Here is a 27811-nt window from a genome sequence, read left to right on the forward strand (position 1 = left end):
CAGACTAGATAGGACAGTTCTTGACTTGTTCATGGTTAAATATGAGATGGGAAACACACCAGTCAGACTAGATAGGACTGCTCTAGTCTAGTCTTACTCCAAGACTAACTGGGACAAACACCAGTCAGACTAGATAGGACAGATCTAGAGGAGGTATGGTCGGCTCCTTAGTGGTGTCAAATGACGATCGTTAGGATACAATGGAGTGGGGCCTCTGCCCACCTACGATGGTCGTTTGGGTGGTATCACCTTTGTTAGCATCCCATTCAGATGTAATGGTTCCACATAACAGGTTGGACTTAAGTTGAGGTTTTCCTTTGTGTTTACATTGTTTCCTGTTTGGTTCTCTCAATGTGGCTTTCTCTTTCCTGTTTTTAGCTACTATTTAGTTTAGTTGGGACTTCTGCTAGTCATTTCATTATTGTTTGCTATCATGTGGATGTGCTGCATTTCACTCGGACATTTCCTATCTGTTGCATTTTGGTGTGTGTTCAGCTGGGGTCTACAGACAGTCTTTGGATTCCTGCTGTTTTGTATTTTGTGACACACACTTGTGAAATGAAAAGACTTTATTGATTGCACCTGCACATGGAACTTGAATCCTGGGGTGGCGCTACATGCTACATAGCAGAACATGACAGTAATAAAACAAGGTGGCTGTGCCTTGTTCATTTTTTGAGGCTAAATGACGGTGGGGTTATCTATATGGAAATGTTTTCAGGCCATAACTGCAAAGTATTATCCTTTCAGCCTCTCATCCACATGGAAACGGCATTCTGGGTACCCTGAAACTCTGTATCCAGAGTAGCAGAATCAAAACATTATTGATCTGTCGGCCACCCTGTCGCTGTCACATGACCAGATATGACAACAAGCCAACATATCTAAATATTTTGACATTCTCCTTTTTACAGACAAAAGCACAGTTGTGCTACGGAGTCACTAGTATGCCCTACCTTGGCCAACCGCTACTGTTCATGGAAGATATGGAAAGAAGGGCTCTGAGCTCCTTTAAGAGAACACCGCTACAGTGGATGTGGATGATATATGCGTCAAAATAAGAAGCCAAGAAGTGCTAGTCCTCACCCAGCATATTACCTCATTGGACAAAAACGCTAAAATCATTCATGAGGATGTCAAAGGCAATAAGTTGGCTGCAACATCCACATTGCAGGCGACAGGGGTCTGTCTCCATGTTTATGTTTACAGAAAACCCCCACCCACTGACCAATAACTACCTTTTGATTCACACCCAGGCATTATCAGAACCCTACAACACAGAGCTGATAAGAGCGAGACAGAGAATAAGTACCTGAAGGATGCACTCAGCCACTGAGCATCCGCATGGCACAACACAGGCGGGCTAACTCGTCAGGTTCAGACCACAGTCTACCTGCATAGACACAATAACACAGCAGTGAAATTGCCAACGAAATGTCGTTGCCTGGCTCCTGTGTAATAATGAATAATAAATAATAATGTGATGAATAAATAGATTCCATCAAATATGAACAACAATGTACAGCGTAAACAGTAATTTGTACAAATAATTAAAAAAATTTAGAATAAATAACAATAATTTAAAGTTTTGGTTGTGCGTGTGGGCAGGTAGAGGGGCTTATTTGGCATTGAGCAGTCTGATGGCCAGGGGGAAGTAGCTGTCTCTAAACCTGGTTGTTCTACAGCGGATGCTGCAAAGCCTTCTCCCCGATGCTAGGCGAGAAAACCAGTCCATGCTGGGGATGTGTGGGGTCAGAGTTTGCTGAACACTTCAGGTCTTGCCTGTTGCCCCCCATTTTTGCAGATGCGGACACTTTAAACTTTGTATCTTTGTATTCCTTACTCATGAATAGAATATTTTTTTAGTTGGGGAATAGAAAACCTGTTTCTGACCTCCTAAATACCTATTTAAACATTATTAGATCCCTTAAGAAATGAACTAACAACTAATTTCAGTGGGTATTAATAGTTAATTAATCGTATTATCCACCTAATAAGAGAAAAGAAGCCATTAAAGACGTAAAGATGCATGCTGTTGATGTGTTCCAATTTTTATGGACGCTGTGGGTTACAAAAGTGACCAAAAAATATAAATTCTTATATCACTTGTATCTTATATCATTTCTTGCATTATTTTTCACTTGCTGTACATCACAAGCAAGTCTTTGAGCGTTTTTAGATGTGAGAGAGGCACTGACTGCAAACATGCTTTCATGTTTGTCTCCAAAAGTATCCAATAAGACCAGAAAAACGCAAAAAACAGAATCTACAGGGCTCTGATTCTTCCTGCCACGTCGTCTTATTCTCAGGCAGACCAAGTGTGAATGCGGTGTGTTAAGCAGTGTTAAAGTGCCATCGACTGCACAGAGTTGGAACGACAAACTCCATTCACCATGAAGAGGTAGCGCCAAATCTATCTGTGGTACATCACCATCAAAAGTGAATGCACAGGAAACACTGTATGGACTTGTATTGTTATTCCTGTATTTGTTCTGCTTATTATTGCAGTGTTGTAACTGAATCAACAGCGCCTCCGCTGGTTGACAGCAAGTAGTGTGCCCCAGACTGCTTCAGTGGCTTTAAGATAGTTTTCGATGAAGCCCGTCCCTACTTTGGATGATGACAAAGTTGTGCTTGTGTTTACTTCACACTTTTACAATTGTGCATGGCAGGTGTACCTAATAAAGAGTCCAGCATGAGGGTGTAAGAGGTCCCTGTATTCTCTCGCTGTCAACCTGTGGCCCCTCCACCTCTGTTTTCTCTCCTAATGAAAAGCCTGGCTGTGGTTTCACGCACAGAGCATAATTCACACTCGTCAAAAGGCCCACTGTTTCCGCGGCGTCACTATTTTAGCCTTCAGTCCTGACCCGAGTCACTCCGTCAGGGTCGGCTATGATTTAATTGATTCTGCAGCGTGTGATGCCGAGCATTCTCCTTCTTGTTTTGCGTCCTCATTTCTGAGCGTCTTTCCTGTTTGTTTGTTGGTTTTTTTTTGTTTTCCGGTGCTGTATGTGGCCCGCACAGGAAGTTCCGTCCAACTTGATTCTGAAGTACTAATATTTACAAAGGTGGCTGACTCAGAGTAAACTTCAGAGCATCTAGTGGAGTTTACAGAAATACTTTGCTCTTGTTGAATCCCCATGAACCAGACAACCTCTCACTGGCAGAGTGACTGGCAACCTCTCACCTCGCAAAGTTTGGCATAGATCCGATGCCAAGTAAATACAGGGTCAGCATATGATACGATGTGTTCTACGTGGAGTTTCACCATTTCCTACAGACTGTCATCTATTTGTGGTGGTGGATTGCAGTGGAGGGGTCGTGTCACAAAACTCTTGCCGACCAAGCAGTGGGTTCTTGCCTTCTTGTGCTATTTATTATGTATTGTGAAGAAAACATTTCTAATATAATTTCAGAGAGAAGGTCAGGGAGCAAATATGAGGTGAAAGTAAAACAGGAAACATGCAGCATAAGTCTCAAGTGTGCAGCGTGGTAGAATGTTTGCACACACACGCACACTTATGGTGCGTTCAAAGACTGTCGAACACAGTGGGATGAGTTGCCGCTTGCCAAAACACAACAAATCACCCAACATGCAAAAAAAGGGATTTCTAACTGTTTATTATTCATTCATTCATTTTGTACCGCTTATCCTCACAAGAACCAAGGAGGGTGCTGGAGCCTATCCCAGCTGTCTTCAGGCGAGAGGCGGGGTACACCCTGGACTGGTGGCCAGCCAATCACAAGGCACATATTGACAAACAACCATTCACACTCACATTCATACCTATGGACAATTTGCAGTGGCCAATTAACCTAGCATGTTTTTGGAATGTGGGAGGAAATCGGAGAACATGCAAACGAGATGGCCGAGGGTGGAATTGAATTCGGGTGACCAACCACCAAGATCTCGAAAGCTTTCTGGGCTTGTTATTATGTGTACCTGCTTTATTTGAGTCCACAACTCAATACCAGGGCTGAGAAATGAGCATAATTGGGTCCTTTTAATGTGAAATTTCACCCCGGAGCCTGATATTCCTCTCTTTAAGGCGAGAAGTGTATTTGAACAACAAACACACATATTGATATTTGTGAAAGTAAATATAGAGGGGAACTGATCACAATGATAGTTGGTATCAATGTTTGGATGGATAGCCCCACCCGTTTTGGAGCAGAGGTTCATTTTGACGTGAACTCCGTTGGAGCCTTAGAATGTGTAGTCTATTATTGATCGACACGTCTCTTGTTTTGTTGACGTGTTAATGAGATCCACGGCAAACATTTGCCTCCTTGTTGGTGTAAACCAGAGGTGTCCAAACTTCTTCCAGCGAGGAAAAAGTGAAAAATGAATGGATGCAAGGGTCACTTTGATATTTTGTAAGGCAACACACACAAACACACACACACATATATATATATATACACACACACACATATATATATATACATGTATATATATATACACACACACACATATATATATATATATATATACATGTATATATGTTAAGAAGTTCTATATCTTTGAAGAAATTATATGAGTGCAAAAGCCCATTATTAATATCAACTTCACTCTTTCTTTTCACTCTTTTCTTTCTTTTCTTTCTTTCTGTTGTAACTTAATTTGGGTAAAGGTGACGCCAAGCCATCAAACGCCCCCCACACACACAGTTATCAGTATCAGTTTTGAGAAGCTGAAAGGTATCGGTATTGGTTTTGGGGGTGAAAAAATATGGTGCATCCCTATTGGTCAGGGCAAACTCTTTGACTCATGGGCCGCATTGAGTTAACAAAATTGGCTGGCGTGCTAAACTATATATTTGATACATGCACACTGTTTTACGCTTCTAACTATACTATTATTGGTCTATAATATAGGCCAATAATATAAGATGATAAGATAATATAGACTTTATATTATCTGTTAAAGATTAAAGGCTGTGTGCTATACAGTATGATCTATGAACAATAAAACATAGACTATTGACAGTATTGTCAATATTGTCACTTCGGCTCACAGGACTGCTCTGAGCTGACCGTCTCTTATGTCCGCTATGCTTTTGTCAGAGTGGAGTGCCGCTACGTGGAGAAGTTCTGGAAGGAGGTGCGGGTGGGCGACTTCATCCGGCTGAGGTGCAACGAGATCCTACCGGCTGACGTCCTGCTGCTGAGCTCCAGCGACCCCGACCGCCTGTGTCACATCGAGACGGCCACGCTGGACGGTGAAACAAACCTCAAGCAGAGGCAGGTGGTGCGCAGCTTCTTCGACTTGGTGAGATGATATAGTCACTTCCTGTCATTGGCATTTGGCATAGTGCGGTCCAAACAACAAGGTGTCGCTCGGATGCTTTTCGCAGGATTGTGATTTCGACCCTTCCAAATACAACAGTGTCATTGAGTGTGAGAAGCCCAACAACGACCTCAACCGATTCCGAGGATACATGTGAGTTTTGTTTTTGTTCAACACATCATATGTTGCGCACCTTAAGTTAATTATATGCACTCATCCCTCATTTAGTGAGGTTAATTGGTTCCGGATCCGACGGCTATAAGGGAATTGCAGCAAAATAAGATTCAATATTTAATAAACAGAATATTTTGGTAGGTAGAGCATAGAAAACGACTTTCTAAATACGACCTTAACATCATTAGTGCCTTCCTGTCATGTAATTACACCCCTATACTTTTACACTCCTAGTATTCTTTGTTCACATCACATTACACACATTGCCACCTCTTGCATAACTAGTGAGCCTCTCCAATTCAAATATTCTAAACTTAAAGTGTGTGTGGAAAATGGACAAAGAAGCCCAAAACGTACCACTTCCACACGTAATGAGGGGAGAACCTATTTCAACTCGATATAAGAATATCAGTCACATTTTGATCCTGCTTGTTGAGTATGAAGTGTCTGACTGGAATCTTTCCATGGTGTCCCAACTCTAAAAGAACCACTACTCCCTTCTTAATAGTATCCTAAATACAAAAATACCTACAACCAATCATAAGGCCTATTTTTTGGGTGAACCTCGCACCATTTGGGGAATAATTAGAACGCCAATATAAATGAAATCTTCAGGATGAAACACATAGTAATCACCCAAATGTACTTATTTACTGTTATGATGCACACAGAGCAATTAACAATTTGACACTCTGTCTCCTTGCGCCGTGAGGTGTTCAGGTGCAATTGTAATTATGAGCAAGAGGCGCCAATTGTTTTTCATTTTTATTCACGTACCGCTATGACAATTGGTGTACCTTTGAGGCTACGTGTACGCCACTTTGGGAACCCAGGATTTAGACATGTTTATGCATGAAAATGCTTTATTTAGTCCACAACGATATAGCATTTACGTAAATATACATTTTTTTTATTAATACTAGGACATATTCAACCACAAAACCATGCACCATTACCTTTTGGCAGTGGCTGTGGTGTTCATGTCTCACATAAGGATTGTGAATGATGGGCAAAATGGGCAGTTTTCCTTTTAAAGGTCATCACATTCTGATTTTTCCAATCCCCAAAGGCTTGGTCTTGCCACAATGTTATGGGCGTACAAGACAGGGAACGCACGAACATGTCGGCACATGATGATGATGACAAATAGTCTTTGCTTAGAAGACCAGCAGATGCTGCCAGTGTTCAGTTGCCAAGCTAGAATGGAGCACTGTGTGTGTTTTATGTCACAGGCCAGTGGCACGCGGTTCAATCTGGCCTTCTCCCTGAAAGATGTAACAAATCCGTGCCTGTCAATTTTCTCGACAAGTCGGTTGTGTGAACTACGACTGCTTGGGGGCGACAACGCTGTTAAACTACAGCAACACTCCTGTGCCTTCAGCGGCGCGAGCGACTGGCGTGCATCCTCAAACATACCGACAGTCACATGACTTTGAGTAGCCATGATGAAACTCGGGATCTGTGGCACCTATTATGCTCATTTTATAACCCTTTGTTTGTATCTATAGAGCAGCTACACACAATAACCCCCACAGAAAACCTTCTAGAGCAGGGGTCTCAAACTCAATTTACTCAGGGGCCACTGGAGCTCGGGTCTGGGTGAGACTGGGCCGCATCAGGTTTTCCAAAAAAAAAAAAAAAAAACGCATTTATTAAAAACAAAAAAATAAAAAAAACTTTGCTTTGGTTCCAATTTTCTACAAGAAAAGCACTGATAAAACATTCCACTGTTCTCAAATATCTTACTTTTTATTTTTCTACACAAAAATAAATAAATAAACAAATCAAGAATAAAGAAAATCAATCAATCAGTAATAAATAAATAAATATAATAATAATATTTTTTCCAGATTAAAATTAACAAAGCATTATTAGAGCCCTGTAGACATGACACAACACGACTATAGTCACATTTATACTTTTTTTTATTTACAACATATTGCGCAACTGCAGGGTCTTGAGACCCTGTTTTCCGGTTTTCCTTTAAACTTAAATAGACAAAAACTTACCACTTCCACACGGATAGGGAGGATAACTTTTAACAGTTATTTAACCTTTAACATGAACATTAATCAAACGTAATATTTTTTTCTGGGTACATGATACCATACAGCATCCATATCAAACTTGCGCGGGCCGCACTAAGGCGGGGGCCTCAAACTAGTGTCCTGCGGGCCACATTTGGCCCACGGGCCGCATGTTTGAGACCCCTGTTCTAGCGCTTCCAGAATCTGCAACTATTTCAGCTGTATTTCCTTACATTTGTGCTTCCCGCCAAAACGGTCTGTTTTAATTTATTCCACAAACGTCTTTCAAACCTCATAATCTGAAACCTTGGCATGGTTTAACACGATAATACAACATTGGAACTACATTTATAGGTCAGAAAAGTGGGGAAAGCATAATGGGCCCCCTTTAAGCATATAAACTGTTCCTAACACTCTTCTACGCTTTCATTTAGTAATGGGATTAAGAGTAACAGATTAGCTCGCCTCCATCTTTTTTTCATTAAGTCTGTTCCTCAAGAGGGGCATCCACCGTCCTGGTGGTCTATGAGAGTTTTTATGCACTTTAAAGCGTGGAGTGTGAAGGTCAGCCAGGGCGATTTTGCAACCACTATTGATATCAGGGGGCATTTGTGCTGAAACGGAGGAAGAAACTGATGCTTTTTAGATGGTGATAGAGGGAGGTGTTGCGTGCGATAAATGGAGTCTGTCCTCTGTGACATTCTGCTGGAGGGTGGAGGACATTAACGCTGTCAAACCTTGTCAGCCGCTCGCTGATAAATCTTAACATTAACACACCACTTATGTTGGTCCGACTCATCATGTACCAGTCCACCCAGGGATGAGACTGATCCGATCTCGTCTCATTATTGAGTTGTGATACTGTGTCGTTCACAAATAGGTTTGGAGACACAAATGGATTTGACACTACCTGTATACACCCAAACACATTATAACTGTCTGTGAATGTAGCTTGTCGTTCCAACTCCATGAAGTAGATGGCATCGTAACTTCTTAATTATTATTCTCTGCCGAAGAATAAGATGCCTTTGTAGGAGAGATGAGTGTTGCTAACTTGGCAAAATTTAGCAAGTAGTCAGACCCCTCCAGGTTGTCCTTTTCAAAAAAGCAACAAGCATTAAATTGAACCAGTGATTTATTACAATGCTTAATTAATATTTCATATTTTCCCAATTAACCTTATACCTTATATTTTTGTAAATTTGCAACTTTTATCTCATTAAAATTACTTTTTTTGTTAATATATTATCTTTATTGTCATATGATGCGACTAGTCTTATAATTTCCCAACTACTTTCTTGTTGTAGATTTTTTTCCCATAATTATAAAACTATTTTCATTTTTTAATTAACATTCCAACCTTTTGCAGTAACCTGCAGTTACTCATAGTATTAAAGGGGAACTGCACTTTTTGGGGGAATTTTGCCCATCACTCACAATGCTTTTCTGTGCATTATAACACGAGAAAACAAGTTAATTTCAGCTAGCTTACAATACTGTCATTGGGATACACATATTTCGACTATGAAAAAATCCCTCTAACAGCGTTGCATGGTTTGATATCCATGCTGTGATCATGTACAATGATGAAATGGTTGATTTAAAACACCACCGAAACGTCTTTTCTCAGCACATTGATCCACATACTTATGCTAGGTCTGTCTAACAGTGGCGACAACACTTAGCATGTCTCATAGGGGATGGTTGTGTTTTCCAGCACAAGACATGTGCGCCAGTCCTCTGATAAAAAATGCAGACGGCAAACCAGCCTCTTGAGTCTTTGTAGCGAAATTGAGAGCTTGGTATCCACTCTTCCGTTTGTGAATGACACAGAGACTTGCAATTAGCGAGGCGTCTTGTTAATTAGCTGAGGAAAGAAGTATGGGTAGTGTTTTAAATAATCAAAAATAGGGCAAGATACTGGAACTATTACATGTTATTATCAGTGGATGTGTTAATGCATGATCACAGCATGGATATCAAACCATGTGACATTGTTAGAGTTTTTTTTTATCAGCTGGGGACTTCATAATCTAAATAGGTGTATCCCAATGACGGCATTGTAAGCTAGTTGAAATTAACTTGTGTTATAATGCACAGAAAAGGAGAAGAAATATGTGTTCATGTTTCACGTAAGGATTGGGAATGATGGGCAAAACTCACCCAAAAAGTGCTATTCCCCTTTAAAAAAAAACATATTTTTTGTTTAAGATTTCAAAAAACGAAGTTATTTTCCTCCTAATATTACATTATTCTTGTAAAATTACGCCTATTTTGACTTTATTATTGGAAAAGTTACTGGTCAGGTTTCCAGTTTTGCTGTTGTTGTTCATTCATTTTCTACCGCTTTTTCCTCACGAGGGTAGCAGGGGGTGCTGGAGCCTATCCCAGCTGTCTTCGGGCGAGAGGCAGGCTACACCCTGGACTGGCCGCCAGCCAATCACAGGGCACATATAGACAAACAACCATTCACACTCACATTCATACCTATGGACAATTTGGAGTCACCAATTAACCTAGCATGTTTTTGGAATGTGGGAAGAAACCGGAGTACCGGGAGAAAACTCACGCATGCACGGGGAGAACATGCAAACTCCACACAGAGATGGCCGAGCCTGATCTCCTCGCTGTGAGGTCTGCGTGCTAACCACTAGACCGCCGTGCCGCCCGCTGTTGTTGTTTTTCTTGTTAAATAAAATGTTATAATTTTTGATGGCCGCAGCCACAGACTGCAAGCGGCCCCCATACAACATTTTCTTGCGGCAGTACTAGCGTCTTTGACACAGTGTATTTCCTGTCCAAGCACAGAATCCACCGGAGCGGTCGAAGGGACGCGCTTTACAAAGACAACCTGCTGCTGAGAGGCTGCACCGTCCGCAACACGGAGGAGGCGGTGGGCATCGTCATCTATGCAGGTAAAGGTTCTCACACATCTTAGGAGGGTGTTGTCCCGAGTCAGACATCTGACTTGTGTTTTTCCAGGCCACGAGACCAAAGCCATGCTGAACAACAACGGCCCCCGATATAAGCGCAGTAAGCTGGAGAGGCAGATGAACGTGGACGTCTTTTGGTGTGTCATCATCCTGCTGGTCATGTGCTCCTTTGCTGCTGTCGGTGCGTTTTTAAAGACTCATTTTGTGTCCAGCATTTTTCCTCCCGTTTTCCTTTTACGTATATGCCGACCTTGCGGTGCTGCTTCTCCAGGTCATGGGCTGTGGATGTTTCAATACGGAGATAAGAGGCCCGTCTTTGATGTCCTCAGTCCAGAGGGGACAGACTTATCGCCAGTCTTGTCGGCCATATATCTCTTCCTCACCATGATTATCGTCTTCCAGGTATGAAGAGAAGCTCGAGGGGAAGATGTAAAAGTCACAGAAACCGAAAGATATGATCGCTTTTTAGTGCAAATCATGTTTATTACAAGAGATGGAAATCAATAACCTCCAGGTTCTAGCCTCCGATTCTCAATGAAGATGCATCGAATATACAGTGTTTTCCAAAATCTAATCTATCAAAGTTGCATAAATGGTCGTGGTACATTTGCCGGGTAGAGGAGTAACCTTGCTGGTGTCTAGTAACGGAATGACTCCTTCATAGATCTAATTAGTTACCAGTAGGGTTTGGCGATATGGACCTTAGCATACATCACAATATTTTTGGGATGGATCATGATTCTTGGCTAGAAGACAGAACACTAACTAGAAACACAGTACCAACACACAAAAATGGCAGCGCAACGTGTAACACGTACATAAACACACACAAGACAACTACCACTGCTATGGGGAATAATAAACAACAACTTCCTTAGCTCTAAACATGTAACTTCAACAAAACAAATGCCTCAAAGCATGCTGGGAATGTCATGTCTCATTTATCACGGTTAACTGGTTCCAGACTCCACCATGATAAGTGGATTTATTAATAAATGGAATATTTTTGAAGTTGGGGCATAGAAAACCTGTTTATGACCGTCTAGATACAGATTGTGTACATTAGAACCCTGTAGACATTACCTAACACCCCTATAGTCACCTTTACACTCCTATTACCCGGAATAGTAGACATAATAAGACGTATAAGACTACAATATACATGATAGCAGTGGGAGAGTTGTTGTTGTTGCTTTTTTACTTCCACTCTCTGGACAATACTTCCTGCAGTGGCTATTACCTCATCAGTGTAAGATTACTGACAAAGAGTGACCAGTGTAGAATGCTACAAATCTTTGAACGTCTTAATGCTACTTCATGTAGCAATTTTAATGCTTGAAAATGCTGCGATTTGCTGAAATATGACAAATAATCGACCGTGTTCTAACACGAAATAGAAGGAATTTAAACAGTTCATATATATTTGAAAAATTGGAAGCGGTGAGGGATTACTGTAGATACAGATACTTTTGGGAAGTGGTGTGAATGCAAAGGGTCACTATTATTGATTGACACGCAAAACAAACACAATAAATGTCACTCTGTGCTGGGTCACATTTGGCAGCTCATTTAGGTGCCGCTTAAATAAATAATATGAGACAGGTTTGTTTGCGGTGAGGGATTTCCCTGTTTTTTTTTTTGGTTGGTTATTTGCCTCCACTCCCACCCCCCACGACAATTCTTGATGCACTTTGAAACAACACATGACTTTTGTTATGAAGACGCCAAATGTTCAGTCTCCCACTCTGCTGTGAGTCATTTTGTTCAAATCACTTTCCATTATGTGCTGCTGGGGGGTGCAACCATTGTTTAAAAAATAAATACAATTATGGGTAACAACCAAATTACTTGAACAAAAATCATTGTATTCCTTTTGCTTATACATTTAAGTCTTTTAGCTGATTTGCTCTTTAGTTTAATGCCATATTCGTTACATTTTGTGGCGTTTTTTCTTTTATTGGCTTGCAGCACATGCTAAAAATATTCCAATATACTATAAGACTAAATGAAAAACAGAGCAAAAATGAAGAAATCAGCAGTAATTTTCCAATAATATAGTCTATATACGAAAATAAGAAATATTTAATGAAAAAAAGAAAGTTGTAATTTGACAGGAATAATATTGTAATATTGCAAGGGAAAATAACAAAGTGGAAATAAACGTTTCTTTTCCACAACAGTTTTTTTGAAAATTTTGTTGTGAAAAACGATATTCCAAGAACAATGTCATAATATTATCGGAATAAAAACATGACGAAAGACAAAAACACGACGGCAATATTTATAATATAAGAAATTTAATATACCTGGAATTTTCAGAATAAAATCATATATGAAAAGAAACAAAAGCTCATGAAAATAAACTTATTTAAGGATAAGGATAATAAATAATAATATCATTTTAATACCAATATTAAATAGTTAATTCATTTCAGTCATAGGTCATAATTACAAGAAGAAAAAGGAAAGTTGAATAGTTGGAAAATGTAAAAAAAAAGTGAGAAATGGGGAAATAGCTGTGGTTTTACAAGAATACCATCAAAATATTAAGAAAAAAAGTCATACTGTACTGTCAACTGTAATTTTCCAAGAATAAACTCGTAATATTATTATGCTCATTTTTGGGCCTTTGTATTGAGTTGGGGACTCCTATAGAGCAGCCAGGCACGATAACCAACACAGAAAGCTTTCTATATCTTCCAGAATCTGCACCGATTCAGCTATAATTCCTTAGATTTCCATAACGGTCTGTTTGAATTTATTCCACCTATGACCCGCCCCCCGGCACGCTCCTATCGTTTAATAGAAGAATACAACATTTTAACTACATTTAAAGAATAATGGAAAAAGAATAATAGGACCCCGTTAAGGGAAAGCATAATCTTTGTAGCATGAAGTTGAAATATTAACGAGAGGATTACAAAAAGTAAACAAAACAATGAAAGAGTTGTAATGTCCAAATATGGACTAAAGTTTTTAGGTAATTTTCTGAGAATAAACGGGTAATATTTATGTTAGTAAGTAAGTAACAGAGGGTTACATGTGTTGCTTTACAAAATATTAGTTGCAAGGTTGCATCCTTTCATTTTTCAGTTGTACTGTCTCTGTTGCCAGTGATGCCACACAAACCAAGCTCCGCCTCCCCAACCCTTTCTCCTCCATCAGGTGCTGATACCCATCTCGCTTTTCGTGTCCATCGAGATAGTGAAAATCTGCCAAGTGTACTTCATCCACCAGGACGTGGATCTGTACGAAGAGGAGACCGACTCCCACCTGCAGTGCCGTGCTCTCAACATCACAGAGGATCTGGGACAGATGCAGTACATCTTTTCAGACAAGACGGGAACGCTGACAGAAAACAAAATGGTGTTCCGACGCTGCAACGTGGCGGGAGTGGAGTACTCTCACGACGCCAATGGTGGGAAAATATCATATGTGATGCTAACGTTACATTTCTCATCGTGCTAAATGTAGCTTATTGGCTGAAGAAAAACAAAATGGTCTATAGCGGACTGTCACATCATTGGCAGAACACTATTTGAAGATGTGTAGCAAAGCCTGCTTTTAAATGTTCTGAATTTATAAAAAATGTAAATTAATTTAAAAAATATATTTTTGGCAGCTGATTTCTATCACATTTGGCAAAATAGAGAATCTTTATAATTAAATCAACATATAAATCAACATATAAATATATCAACAATAAAAATGTAAGAAACTGAAAAAAAAATCGGCAAGATAAAATCAAAACACAGAGACAAAAGTAGTAATTTTGCAAGAATAACGTAGTATTATGAGGAGAAAAAAAAGACATTTTAGCAGCATTAAGTGAAATATTACAAAATACATTATAGTCATATAATCATAATATGTTGACTATATTAGCTTGAAAATTAGGTTGGTGATAAGGTTATGATATGGGAATAAAGTCAAAGAAAATGTAAAAGAAGAAAGCTGAAATACTTGAAAACCCAAAATAAATGTAAAAACACAGCTGTAATTTTACAGGAATAAAGTCAAAATATAAACAGCAAGAAAAAACGTATACGTATATATTTTGAGGAAAAATAATGTCAGGTTAGTAGCGCAGAGTTGCATTATTCATTCAGTCATTCATTCATTTTCTACCGCTTATCCTCACAAGGGTTGCAGGGGGTGCTGGAGCCTATCCCAGCTGTCTTCGGGCGAGAGGCGGGGTACCCCCTGGACTGGTGGCCAGCCAATCACAGGGCACATATAGACAAACAACCATTCACACTCACATTCATACCTATGGACAATTTGGAGTTGCCAATTAACCTAGCATGTTTTTGGAATGTGGGAGGAAACCGGAGTACCTGGAGAAAGCCCACGCATGCAAACTCCACACAGAGATGGCCGAATTGAACCTGGGTCTCCTAGCTGTGAGGTCTGCGTGCTAACAACACGACCGCCGTGCAGCCCCTGCATTATTCAAGAAAGTGAAATTATTTTTAACAATCAAAAATTAGGTCGGGGGAAATGTTAAATGTATTATATGAATGAAGTCAAAATATTATGGAAATAAAGTCATAATATTATGTGAAGAAAATGTTAAATATTAAAAATAATAAGTTATTTAAGAAGAAAACTGAATTATTAGAAAAAAAACGCAAAATCGTGAGAAAAAGCAAAGCGTGAAGGTAATGCTAATAGCCCTTTTCACCTACATCACAAAGCAGATCACTACATCAGATGCAGTTTTGTCTTGACTATATACTCTATGTATAACTTCTTAGCATATAATATAATTTCATTTTTTGGACACCCTAGTTGTAATAATTACTGAATGTCCGGTTATCGTGTGTGTTGTTCAGCTAGAAGACTGGCTATGTACCAGGAGCTGGACTCCGAGGAGGACGAGTGCACGTCTCACGGCGGCACCCTGCCCAGACGAGACAGTGTGAGCAGCCACCAGAGCGTGCGGGCAGTTCTGCGCTCCCAGAGCACCAAATCCCACCGCAGGACAGGCAGCAGGGCGGAGGCCAAAAGAGCCAGCATCCTGTCCAAACACACGGCCTTCAGCAGCCCCATGGTGCGTTCACCCCAACGCCCCCCCACTGCCCCAGCTCGCTGTCTGCTCCCCGCTGATAAATCTCTCCTGTGTCCCGCAGGAGAAAGATATCACGCCCGACCCGCAGCTGCTGGACAAAGTCAACGAATGCGGCAGTCAGATGGACTTCATGCGCTTCCATAGCCAGCCCATGTCCCAGCTGCCCTCTGACCTCTCTGATATCATCGACTTCTTTATCGCGCTCACCATCTGCAACACGGTGGTGGTGTCCTCCCCCGACCAGCCTCGCCACAAGGTAATCTCCACAGCACGTCATGCCAGCACAGTAACAACTAGAAAACCGAACAGCAAGAAACATGGCCGATTACCTCAATAAGCATGACAACCGGCATCTAGGGTATGGTTTACCACATTTCTATTGAACCGTATGATTAGTGCTCCCTTCTTCAGACATTTATTTGTACTAGGCTAGACTATGGTCTGTAATGATTGGTGTAAATAAGTGGAAAATGGTGTAAAATGACTGACATATTACAGAGGTAGCACTTTCTTTGTTTCTGCTTCCCCTCCGCCTTCAGCCACGCTCATTTCCTCTCTTGTGGTTGTTTGCTCTGCTTTCACCGCCACCAGAGGTGTGCCACAGTCGCAGGAAAAACATGCCATCAACTCTGCTTTTTTCCGTTTGTAATTGTGGTTTGTATCGGTACAAGTAATTTTTTCATCATTGGAAGAATTGGTCAACAGTTCAGAACAATTGAGATTGTGAAAAGGAGTTGAAGCGTGTGCTGCTAGGATGGAACGGGTGTAGAAAAGTGTCAGGCGTGATGTGTGATTCAAGAATTTCAGCTAAAATGAAAGGAAAGGTATACAAAACTGTGGTGAGACCAGCCATGTTGTTTGGTGTAGAGACAGTGCCATTGAGGAAAAGGAAGCAGAACTGGAGGTAGCAGATATAAGGATGCTGAGGTTCTCATTGGGAGTGACCAGGATGGATAGGATGAGGAACGAATACCTCAGACAGACATTAGAGGCGTTGGAGATAAAGTAGTATGAGTCTAAGCCTACTTTACCGGACAAGACTATTAAACAGGCATGACAAATTAATTTACACGAGTAACGTTTAATGTCTAAAAGAAGCTAACATATATGATGTGCTTAAATCCAATGCTTTATTTTCTAACATCGCTGCAGTATCGAGTATCAAGTAATCGATTCATTACCTATCACCTATTACCTACCACTACTAAAATGACATTACTTTTCTTCATAATAATTTAATATAATATGTATGTAATATATGAATAATATTTAATACTGTATATTTCAACAAATATTTAGTTATGTTTATATAATATTTAGTCAACATGATAATAATAATTTTTCATGTTATTATAAAATATATTTAAACACACTATTTATTTATAACACTTTTCAGTATAATAATAATTTTTATTATTATTTTTAATGTTAATATAATGTATATTTAAAGATATTATACTCATAAAATGACTTTTTTGACATTTTATTCCATTATTGTAAAATTCTCGTAAAATGTTCTTGTTAAATTTTAGACTGCACTGCGGGCCAGTCATTTTATTTTTTTAAAAACAGCCACGGGCCGCAAATGGCCCTCAAACGCACTTTGGCCAAGCTTACATTAGAAGTGTCTAACCAGACCAGAAGAAGTCTCCAAAAATAAACGTAAAAAATCAGAACCTGAAGACGTCTGAATCCTGAAAACATCTTGTTATTCCTTGGCGGCTTGCTGCTTATGAGTTCCACTGTAATGTCTTTATCAGCAAGGCCAAACAGGGTCCGCCACATTTAATGGTAGCAGTCCAAATATATAGGAAACACTGAGACTATTGATTTTTTTCCTTAGCGTGTGCTAATTCTTGTGCTGTTCTTCCAAATTGCAAAATAAGTTGCTTTCTAAAGAACAAATCCATATTTGATATCTTTTGACTAAAGTAGTGTGTTGTTTTCCCAAATACCATAAAGAAGGCTTTGTCAGCACGTAGCGCCATCTCCCTGCGTCGCAGCTACCTTTGAAGTGCGCAGCGCTGGCCAGTTGTGCATCCGTGTTTTGTTTATGGTCAGCATGGGTGTGGCGCTCCCGGTCAGAGGTGATATCCTCTCCTAGCTCGTCTCGCCACAATTATGCAATAAAGGGAAAGAGAACCCGCAGACTTTTTCTTTGTTTTTTTTAGTTCCTTATTGTGTGGTTGGGATGCCCTCGAGGCTCAGTGAATAATTTCTCATGTTCAAGATGTGTGAACGTGATAACGCTTGATGCCAGGAGGCTGCACGGTGAGTCACCTGGCTCCGCTATTGTACTGCACCGCCTGACTGGCAAAACGCCTTTTTTTTTTAAAGCCAGTATGAAATCCTCTTGAATCATGGGAATATTTCCCGCCTCAATTGTTGATTTTTTATTTGGACCATGTTCAAATGTTGTATTTGTAATTTGTAGATATCAATGTAGCCAAAAATGCAATCTTTTTATTTAGATTTTCAGAAACATTTATTCATTAATTCCACTTATCCTCACAAGGGTTGCATGGGGTGCTGGAGTCTATCCCAGCTGTCTTCGGGTGAGAGGCGGGGTACACCCTGGACTGGTGGCCAGCCAATCACATGGCACATATAGACAAACAACCATTCACACTCACATTCATACCTATGGACAATTCACCTAGCATGTTTTTGGAATGTGGGAGGAAACCGGAGTACCCGGAGAAAACACACGCATGCACGGGGAGAACATGCAAAAGATAGCCGAGGGTGGAATTGAACTCTGGTCTCCTCCCTGTAAGGCCTGCGCGTTAACCACTCGCCCACCGTGCAGCTGTTCAGAAACAACAACAAAAAACAAATTGAATAATCAGTAATAATTTAATAAGAATAACATTTTACAAGCAGAGGACAAAAGTAGTAATCTCAATGTAGTATTACAGGGACAAATAACAAATATTATGTGTCTTCCAGGTCCGTATGAGGTTCGAGCTCAAGTCCCCGGTCAAGACAATTGAAGACTTCATCAAGCGCTTCACGCCGAGCCGTCTGACCTCGGGCTCCAACAGCAGCAGCTCTTCTAGCCTCAACCGCTCCTCCAACAGGGGCTGTTCCAGCATACTGTCCTCCCCCTCGGCCGAGAGCACCCTCACCAAGCTGGAGGAGGAGGCAGCGGCGGTGGCGGCAGTGACAGCAACAGCGGTGGCTCACGGGGGCCTGGAGAACGCCTTCAGCCCAGTGCCCCCCTCCTATGACGGGAAGCCTCAGGGCGCGGACCTCCGCTACGAAGCGGAGTCACCGGACGAAGCGGCGCTGGTCTACGCCGCCAGGGCCTACAAGTGCTCCCTGGTCGGACGCCTCCCGGACCAAGTCACAGTAGACCTGCCCCACCTGGGGAAGCTGAACTTTGAGTTGCTGCACACTTTGGGCTTTGACTCCACCAGGAAGCGCATGTCGGTAGTGGTGAAACACCCTCTGACCGACCAGATAACCGTCTACACCAAAGGAGCCGACTCTGTCATCATGGACCTCATCAAAACCCCCAACACAGGTACGACCCGAGCTTGTTTTTGGTGGCTGAATGTTGGGGTGTCTGGAATGTGGCCTGCAGCACACTCTAAAAATATCATTAAAAAGAGAAGTACACAAAAGTATTAATTTTACATAAATGAGTCTTATTCCATATTATGAAATAAATAAATACAGTGCCTGGAGTACCTACTGGTCAGCCTTAGTGCCGCTGGAAAACCACACTATGAGAAACAACAAAACAAAAAATTACTTTGCGGAAAAAGTTAAAATGTTATGTGAATAAAGGAAACACTGAGGAAATGAAGTCATAGTCATGAGAACAAGAAGAAGAAATAGTTGGAGGATTTAAAAAAACAGCAGAAATGAAAATAATAGCTTTAATTTGACTAGAATAAAGTCACAATATTAAGAGGGTTAAGGGTTGTATTTGAATGTGGAAAATGGTATTAGTACCATACAGTTGAAATAAAATTAATATAATATATTTTTATGTTATTTTATAATATTAAAATAATATAATATATATTTATCTTCAATAATAATTAAAGATATTTGGATTAAAGAAACAAAACAAAATAATGACGTCAAGTTATAATATTATGGAATAAAGTCAATATATTATGGGAATAAAGTCATAATATAAAAAACGGGAGTATTTAAGAATAACATGTGAATTATTTGAGAAAACAAAACAGCAAAAATTTGGGGGAAAAGCAGAGTAAAGTTGATAGTAATAGGTTTTTTCACCTATTTGACAAAGCTGAGATGCAGTTTTTTATGCCCTCCCAAAAATGGAGATACTGGATTGTTTTCAGACTGAGATGAATTATGTGAGTAAAATGGCATATTTAATTTAAGAAGCAAACAATCTGATTTACATTGACATAAAAAAACAAAATGCCATTACAAAATTAAGTAAAAAATAAAAAAGCTAAATAAATTTGCCAAATACATCTATCCATCCATTTTCTATACTGCTTATCCTCACGAGGGTCGCGAGCCTATCCCAGCTGTCTCCGGGCAAGAGGCGGGGTACACCCTGGACTGGTGGCCAGCCAATCACAGGGCACATATAGACAAACAACCATTCACACTCACTTTCATACCAATTTGGAGTCGCCAATTAACCTAGCATGTTTTTGGAATGTGGGAGGAAACCGAAGTACACGGAGAAAACCCGCGCATGCAAACTCCACACAGAGATACCCAAGGGTGGAATCGAACTTAGGTTTAAATAAAAAAACAAAATGGGGTTATCAGCACATTTCGCTCCTGCTATTGAAAAGTGTGAATCATTTCCAGAAAGTGACATAAAGCAATCACATGTTTTTCAGGCATACAAACAAAAGATGTGTAAGGAAAAATGTAGACTTCTTATTAGTGCAAGTCTTTCATCCGCCTTTATATATGTTGTCTACGCTTGTATGCGTATTTGCAACCTGCAGAGACCCTGTTTAAAGAGTCTTCCAGGGGTCTTTCTGCCATTTTTGTCATACAATTTGTGAAAGCTATCGCTGGTAGCTAGCGAGCTTCGCCCTGGCTGTCATGCCAACGACAAAGGCAGCATTTGTTTGCCATGCAGCCCATTAAGTCATATCTTTAGATATTAATACATTTGATCGCATCTTAGTATGAATCAAGATCATATTTTCCCCCCCTTGATTTTCTGTGTACCCTGAGTGGAGGAGGACCTTTCACCAAAATACCAGCACGTTCTTTAGGAACAGGTTCTGAATTTCGTCAAGATATGGCAGCAAATTTTGTGGAGTGTTGTGCCCGAGCAGGGGTCTTTGTTTTTATAGGGCGGCTCCGTCCGTTCAACCTAAATTACGTAAGAGGTCTTTAAAGCACTCCGTTCCTGGAGAGCTCAATAGTTACTTCAACAACCCTGTTGAAGTAACACAACATGCTTGTGTTGTGTTTTTTCCCCCTCCTGGGTGATCTTGAGTCTTTGTTTTATCCACTTCCAGGCTCTTTGGCGTCCTAATGGGAATGCTGGGAAAGGTGGAGTGGGTTTTTATTATTCCAGGCACACAAAGCGCTTCACTGTCGCACCACACTGTGTACACACACTTGCACTGTGTGTTTGAAATTGATACTCCCAGTCTAAGTACAGATATGGGAATGTTTGCGAAATACTTATCTTGTTTTGAAGAGGGCTTACTGTATATACAGTATATACAGTATACGGCTGCAACAATGTATACTATGGGGGGGGATTTAGAACTCTGTATTCGATGTTTCACACAGGACCACAATGCATTTGTGGTGATGGTAGGCAGGGTGGGTAAGGTGGGTGGGGTGATTCATAACCTCAAATATGGTTTATTTATACTGTATCAGAAGAGACTGACATAAGTATCAATAGCAAAAAAAAATCCATCACGCTGGTGTGTCGATACTGTATTATCAGAGATTGTTCCATTTGGCATCACCATATCAATATTTGACCCTGGTCAAGTAATGATACGATGTCACACTATTGATATTCTACGCTATTGATGCTGTATCATAAGGGGGCGAGATGTTATCCATCACAGTATCGGTATTTGACGCTGGTGTATCGATACTGTATTATAAGAGATCATGATGTGATGCTTCACAGAATCGGTATTTGACTCAAAATAGTGTATCACATGAGACTGAGACACTGTCAGTGTTGATATTCGACATACATGTATCGACAATGTATCATAAGAAATCATGAGGTTATGGATAACAGTATTGATATCGTGACATTATGCATCACTGTATCATTATTTGACGCAGGTGTATCAATACTGTCATAAGAGGTGATGCATCACACTATCGATTTCATGGATAACCATATGCTGTGCTTTTTAACGAGTCCATCTTCATGTCCAAAACTTTCAAAGCCAGCTAGCATTTGCGCTAATAACAAATGGCATGTGGCAGGCTACGTCAAATTCTTTTGGACCACCATGATTAGTTTTAATAATAATAATGCATTTTATTTGTATAGCACTTTTCAAAAGCAAATAATAAAAACTTAAGAAACCACGTATAGTTGGTGGGTAGACAAATTATTTTTTCAGATTAAAATTAACAAAGCATTATTAGAGCCCTGTAGACATGACAAAACACGGCTAGAGTCACATTTACACTCTTTTTACTTAGAACATATTGCACAACTGCAGGGTCTTGTGACACATGCTAACTCGCAAACTAGAGAGCGAGCGACCTAAACGGTAGCCTTCAAGTTATTTCCTTTAAACTTAAATAGCCAAAAACTTACCACTTCCACACAGATAGGGAGGATAACTGTTAACAGTTATTTAACCTTTAACATGAACATTAATCAAATAATAGTAATAATTTTTTCTGGGTACATGATACCATACAGCATCCATATCAAGCTTGCGCGGGCCGCACTAACATTAAACTTTCATACCAAGGCGGGGCCTCAAACTAGTGTCCTGCGGGCCACATTTGGGCCGCGTGTTTGAGGCCCCTAATGTAGAGGATGTAGAGTTTTGGCGATACATTTTTGCCGTCACTCACGACAAGGACGATACGCTACACCACAATTATATTTGACACCGGAGTAGTGATACTATTACCATGTAATAGTGATGTTTGACGCGGGTACTGTGTATCGATTTGTGAGAGATACATGACATCTGGTGAACCAGTACTGCATTGTCATATTAACATGACAAGTGTGCAAAAGTGCATCACCATGTAGTATTGGTATTTAACTTGTGTGTCTGGCTACTATTAAGAAGGGATGACGATAAGATACATAACAGAACTGATACCACACACAGGGGTGGGCTTGTTTGTGTTGAAGCCTTCTGTCAAGGAAATGACTGAGCCACACAGTTACGTCACTTTTTGGGTTTCCACTTCAATAAAACCTTAGTTGTCCTGGAACTCAACCTCCTCCAGGCCAGAGGCTTTAATACGCAGACAGCTCGTGACTTCGTAACGCTGTCGGGTGCTCTGCAGCCAATCAAAGCGCAGAATGAGGCCGCCCTCCATAAATGCATCCATTCATCCGTTTACAGGACTGGTGTGAGTGTCACTGCCCTGCCGCACCCTGGCTGGGGGTGTAAGGTTTAGGATTCAACAAGAAGAGGAGGCCCCAATATCGGTCATTGTAACAAATGTTGTGGGGTACATACTGTAGGTTGATTTATAAACAGATGAAATAATTATTATATAGCCCTGTAGCAATGGAACAATATGAGCAACAACAACAAAAAGGCATTCATATTTCTGAAAGTTAACAGAACTGAAAAATATCAATTTTGTCACACGATACTACCCCTATTGATACTATATGGATCGATCCGCCCACCCTGTAATGTTGTACACATTACAACAAGTATAACACAGCCATAGCCCGACTTTCACACCATCAGTTTAAAGCGCATGCAGAGCTAAATAATCTCTTCAAAAAAAATAGACCAGCCATCATCATCCCATTTTTGCCTTGATGCTAACTAGACACTCCGAAGGGTGCTTTTGTCGATTGTCGATGGTTTATGGTAGGTCTTATGACTGATAGCAGTCATGCAGCATGCAGCATGGCTGGGTGCATGGTGGGTGGGGGCGCCTGCAAGCAGTGGTGTGATTACATCACAGCTTGTCTGCAGTGTGTGTCATGTGCATCAGGGAAACGTAGGCCAAAACACCCATCTGATTAAAGCCACTTTGGTCGTCGGTGAGATGCCAGGTGTGTGCTCTGAAGGGAGCTGAGCGGTGATGTGGCGGTGCGGCGTCCATGTTCATCAGAAGTGTGAAGACAGATGGCTTTCACGAGGCTTCGACATGTAAACCCTCCCCTCTTTTTCCTTCAGAATTATATAACAATTCTCCTTTTGTCCCGTGTTTCCTAGGCAACTCCAAAGGAAAACGTCAAAAGAAGATTATCTGTCGGACCCAGAACTACCTGAACCTGTACGCTGCAGATGGCCTTCGCACACTCTGCATAGCAAAAAAGGTAATTCAGCAAAAAACCAGCACAAGAAGATGGCACTCTCTTTACCGCCAGTTTGGCTGCTTCAGTTTGGAGCAGGCAATGGCACTGACCCGGCTTTCCCAAAGCGGAATTCTCCATGACTCAGGCGCAATCTGTGCCACTTTCCCTACATGCTTGATTTATGCCCTTGCAAGCCAGCCTCATAATACCGAGCCATCACCAGAGTGCTGCCATGAAACAACCATCTAGAGGTGTCATATTTGCCCCCTTGGATTCATTTGCCCTCAGATTCTTTCCTCTATTTGCTCTGCGTGTTTGTGCCAGGTCTTGACCAAGGAGGAATACGCCTGCTGGCTGCAGCGCCACCTGGAGGCCGAGACGGCCATCCAGGGACGAGAGGAGCTGTTGTTTGAGTCGGCCTTGCGCCTGGAGACAAACCTCCATCTCCTGGGTAACCTAACAGTATGCCTAGACAGAAGGTCCTCCGTCTACGTGTGACCACCAAACGCCACCACCACCAAAAATGGTCACTATGTCAAAACATTGCAAGCACCAAAATTGTAATACAAAAAGTCGCCACCATGAAAAGTCGTAAATATCATACAAATCGTTGCAACCATGAAATGTCGTCATACAAATCATTGCAACCACACAATGTCGTCACACAAAACCTTGCAACGCCATAACACAAAAAATCACCATGAAATGTAACCACCAAGCCTTGTAACACAATGTTGTCCCCACTAGATCTTTCAACTCAAAATGTCGCCACCAACAAACCTTGTAATATGAAACATAACCACAAAACGGCACAATGCAAAACGTTGTCACCGCCAGGCTTTGTAACACAAACATTGCAACCATCAAAGGTTGCCACCACGAAACGCCGCCACCACTAAACATTGTATCACAGAACCTTGCCACAGCCAAACCTTGTAACACAATATGTCGCTTGGCACTAAACCTTGTAACAGCAAACATCACCACCACCAAACCTCCTAACACAAAATATCGCTACCATTAAACATCGTAACACAAAATGTCACCACCATTAAATGTTACAACCATAAAATCTTGTAACACAAAATATAGTTACCTCGTAACACCAAGTGTCACAATAAAAAAAAATTCCACTATTAAACGTCGCAACCAACAAGTCTTGTAACAAAAATGTAGCCACCACCAAATGTTACAAAATATGCACAAATCCACAAAATATTCCCACCAGGAAAGATTGGAATTTGATTGCAATTGTGGCAATCATGTAACACAAATATTTGCAACTACAAAGTCTCTTAACCATCACTTCACCATCAAATGTCCCCACTACCAAACATCACAACCGCAAAATGTCAAACATAAAACATAATAACCACAAAACGCCATAACACAAAAAGGTGTCACTACAAAACATCGACACCATCAAACATCGAAACCGCCAAATGTCGTAATACAAAACATCGACACCATCAAACATCGAAACCGCCAAATGTCGTAATACAAAACATCGACACCATCAAACATCGGAACTGCCAAATGTCATAATGCAAAACATCGATACCATCAAACATCGTAACCTCCAAATGTCGTAATACAAAACATCGACACCATCAAACATCGGAACCGCCAAATGTCGTAATACAAAACATCGACACCATCAAACATCGGAACCGCCAAATGTCGTAATACAAAATATCGACACCATCAAACATCGGAACCGCCAAATGTCGTAATACAAAACATCGGCACCATCAAACATCGGAACCGCCAAATGTCGTAATACAAAACATCGACACACCATCAAACATCGTAACCGCCAAAAGTTGTAATACAAAACATCGACACTATCAAACATCGTAACCTCCAAAGGTCGTAATACAAAACATCGGCACCGCCAAACCTTAACAAATGTAGAAACACAAATTACTTTACCACAAAATGTCGCATTATGAAACTTTGCAATCACCAAACATCGTAACACAGATCGTTGCAACGCCGAATTGTCGTGATACAAAATGTTATCACCACAAAGCATCGCAACATACAATGTCACCACTAAAAGTCAGAACCACAAATTATCATAAGGTAGTGTAGTAGTGTGTCATGTTGGTCACCCACAGGCGCGACAGGAATTGAGGACCGTCTACAGGACGGCGTGCCCGAAACCATCGCTGCCCTGCGGAAGGCCGGCCTGCAGATATGGGTGCTGACAGGCGACAAACAGGAAACAGCTGTCAATATTGCGTATGCCTGCAAGCTGCTGGAGCCTGAGGAAGAGATCCTGACCCTGAATGCTGATTCTATGGTGAGCCGCAGCCTCTCATGTCTCGTTTTAAGCCTTATGGATTAGTCAGGTGACTAATCGCTAATTGTCGCTTTAACTTTTTATGTCGTGTTCTTACTGTTAACTGGTGGGTCTGTTGTATACGGTATTCCAATATTCACAGTTAATCCTTTTGCTGAACATTATTTAGTTCAAAACCAGCCTGCACTGAACTTTGCTGTATTCTCCTTTACTTTCTGTTTTGATTATTTCTGATGAGTTGTTGGGAATGAAGTGTCGTGAAATCCATTAAACATTGTGACCACACAGTCATCTTATTGACGTGCTTGTTAGATTCCACATGATCCAGACAAAGTTCCAAGTATTTATTCAGATGTTTACTCCAGGACTGCCAGTGTTTTCTTTATGAAAGCATCTGCTTTCCAGATGTGAAGTAGGTCAACCCTGTGCCCTGATGGTACCTGTCTCTGCACCAGGAGGCGTGCTCCTTGCTGCTGGAGGAGAGCTTACACTACATCCAGGCCAAACTCCTCTGCAGCTCCACCGACCGTGACACCGAGGCCTTCCACGGCAACAACTTTGCCCCCTTGCCAATATACCCGTCTCTTTCCTCATCCTCCCACGCCACGCCCTTTATCGTACACCGCCTGGGCCTGGTGATCGACGGTCGCACTTTGGCCTACGCCCTGGACAAGAGCCTGGAGGACAAGTTCCTGGCGGTGGCGCGCAGCTGCCGCTCGGTGCTCTGCTGCCGCTCCACGCCACTGCAGAAGAGCATGGTGGTGAAGCTGGTACGCAACAAGCTGAAAGTCATGACGCTGGCCATAGGTAATAGTCGCTCCAATCTTTTTGTTTTTTTTCATTTGACATGTTTTTTCCCCCACATCACACTTTGGATTTTGCGGCTTTGCTCCATCACAGATTGTCAAAATATATTACTAAATCATCTCTTGTATGGTTGACTGGCCTCCAGTCAGCCCTCGTTTACCTCAGTTAATTGGTTGATAAGTGAATTTCCTTATTTATACATGGATTATATATAACCTATTTAAGATCTCGTAAATATGGTTCTTAGTATTATTATTATTTATCCACATGAAATAACACTCCTATAATCAAGTTTACACTTGTCACCACTATAGATGACTTAATAATAGAAAATAAGACATCTTAAATGTAAATAAGCCATTACATTATTACTACTACTCACACGTTAGCATTGACAGGATACATGGTGGTGTCTCATCAGTGTAACATTCCTGACACTTAGTGTACTATGGCGCAGTGAACATTGACATAGGAGCTGCTGTCAGCCACAATCACTGGCACTCTCCATACTGCTAACCATGCTAACAATCATCAACCCTCTAACTTTCCAGGCCCCACATCTTTATTATTCTTTTGTATGTAATTGAATGTTATTCTCACTTTAAATGATGCCAAAGCTTCAGATAATGAGGTTTGCACATTTGGAAGTGAGCCCTGAAAGAGATTAAGGATGGCTCAAAACGTTTGGTTTGGTACAACTGGAGGTGTGTGATGTCACAATGGGCTTGCACTGTCGGCCAGATAAGCTTTCT

General features: G+C 41.0%; 1 protein-coding gene across 1 annotated transcript in view; it reads left to right on the plus strand.

Annotated features, from left to right (window-relative positions):
* The window catches only part of atp10a (ATPase phospholipid transporting 10A), a 42731-nt gene that overhangs the window by 2816 nt on the left and 12104 nt on the right, over positions 1-27811 (plus strand). Inside the window, exons 2-14 of the mRNA XM_058074133.2 lie at positions 5068-5272; positions 5358-5443; positions 10300-10406; positions 10474-10605; positions 10696-10826; positions 13590-13842; positions 15260-15477; positions 15557-15751; positions 18445-19021; positions 23865-23968; positions 24272-24398; positions 26068-26252; positions 26708-27059. Coding sequence (XP_057930116.2) covers positions 5068-5272; positions 5358-5443; positions 10300-10406; positions 10474-10605; positions 10696-10826; positions 13590-13842; positions 15260-15477; positions 15557-15751; positions 18445-19021; positions 23865-23968; positions 24272-24398; positions 26068-26252; positions 26708-27059 — 2672 coding nt within the window. The remainder of the gene's footprint in view (positions 1-5067; positions 5273-5357; positions 5444-10299; positions 10407-10473; positions 10606-10695; positions 10827-13589; positions 13843-15259; positions 15478-15556; positions 15752-18444; positions 19022-23864; positions 23969-24271; positions 24399-26067; positions 26253-26707; positions 27060-27811) is intronic.

Source organism: Doryrhamphus excisus, linkage group LG4 (assembly GCF_037039965.1).
Source record: "Doryrhamphus excisus strain RoL-2023G ecotype Guam linkage group LG4, RoL_Dexc_Guam_v1.1, whole genome shotgun sequence".
Classification (NCBI taxonomy): domain Eukaryota; kingdom Metazoa; phylum Chordata; class Actinopteri; order Syngnathiformes; family Syngnathidae; genus Doryrhamphus; species Doryrhamphus excisus.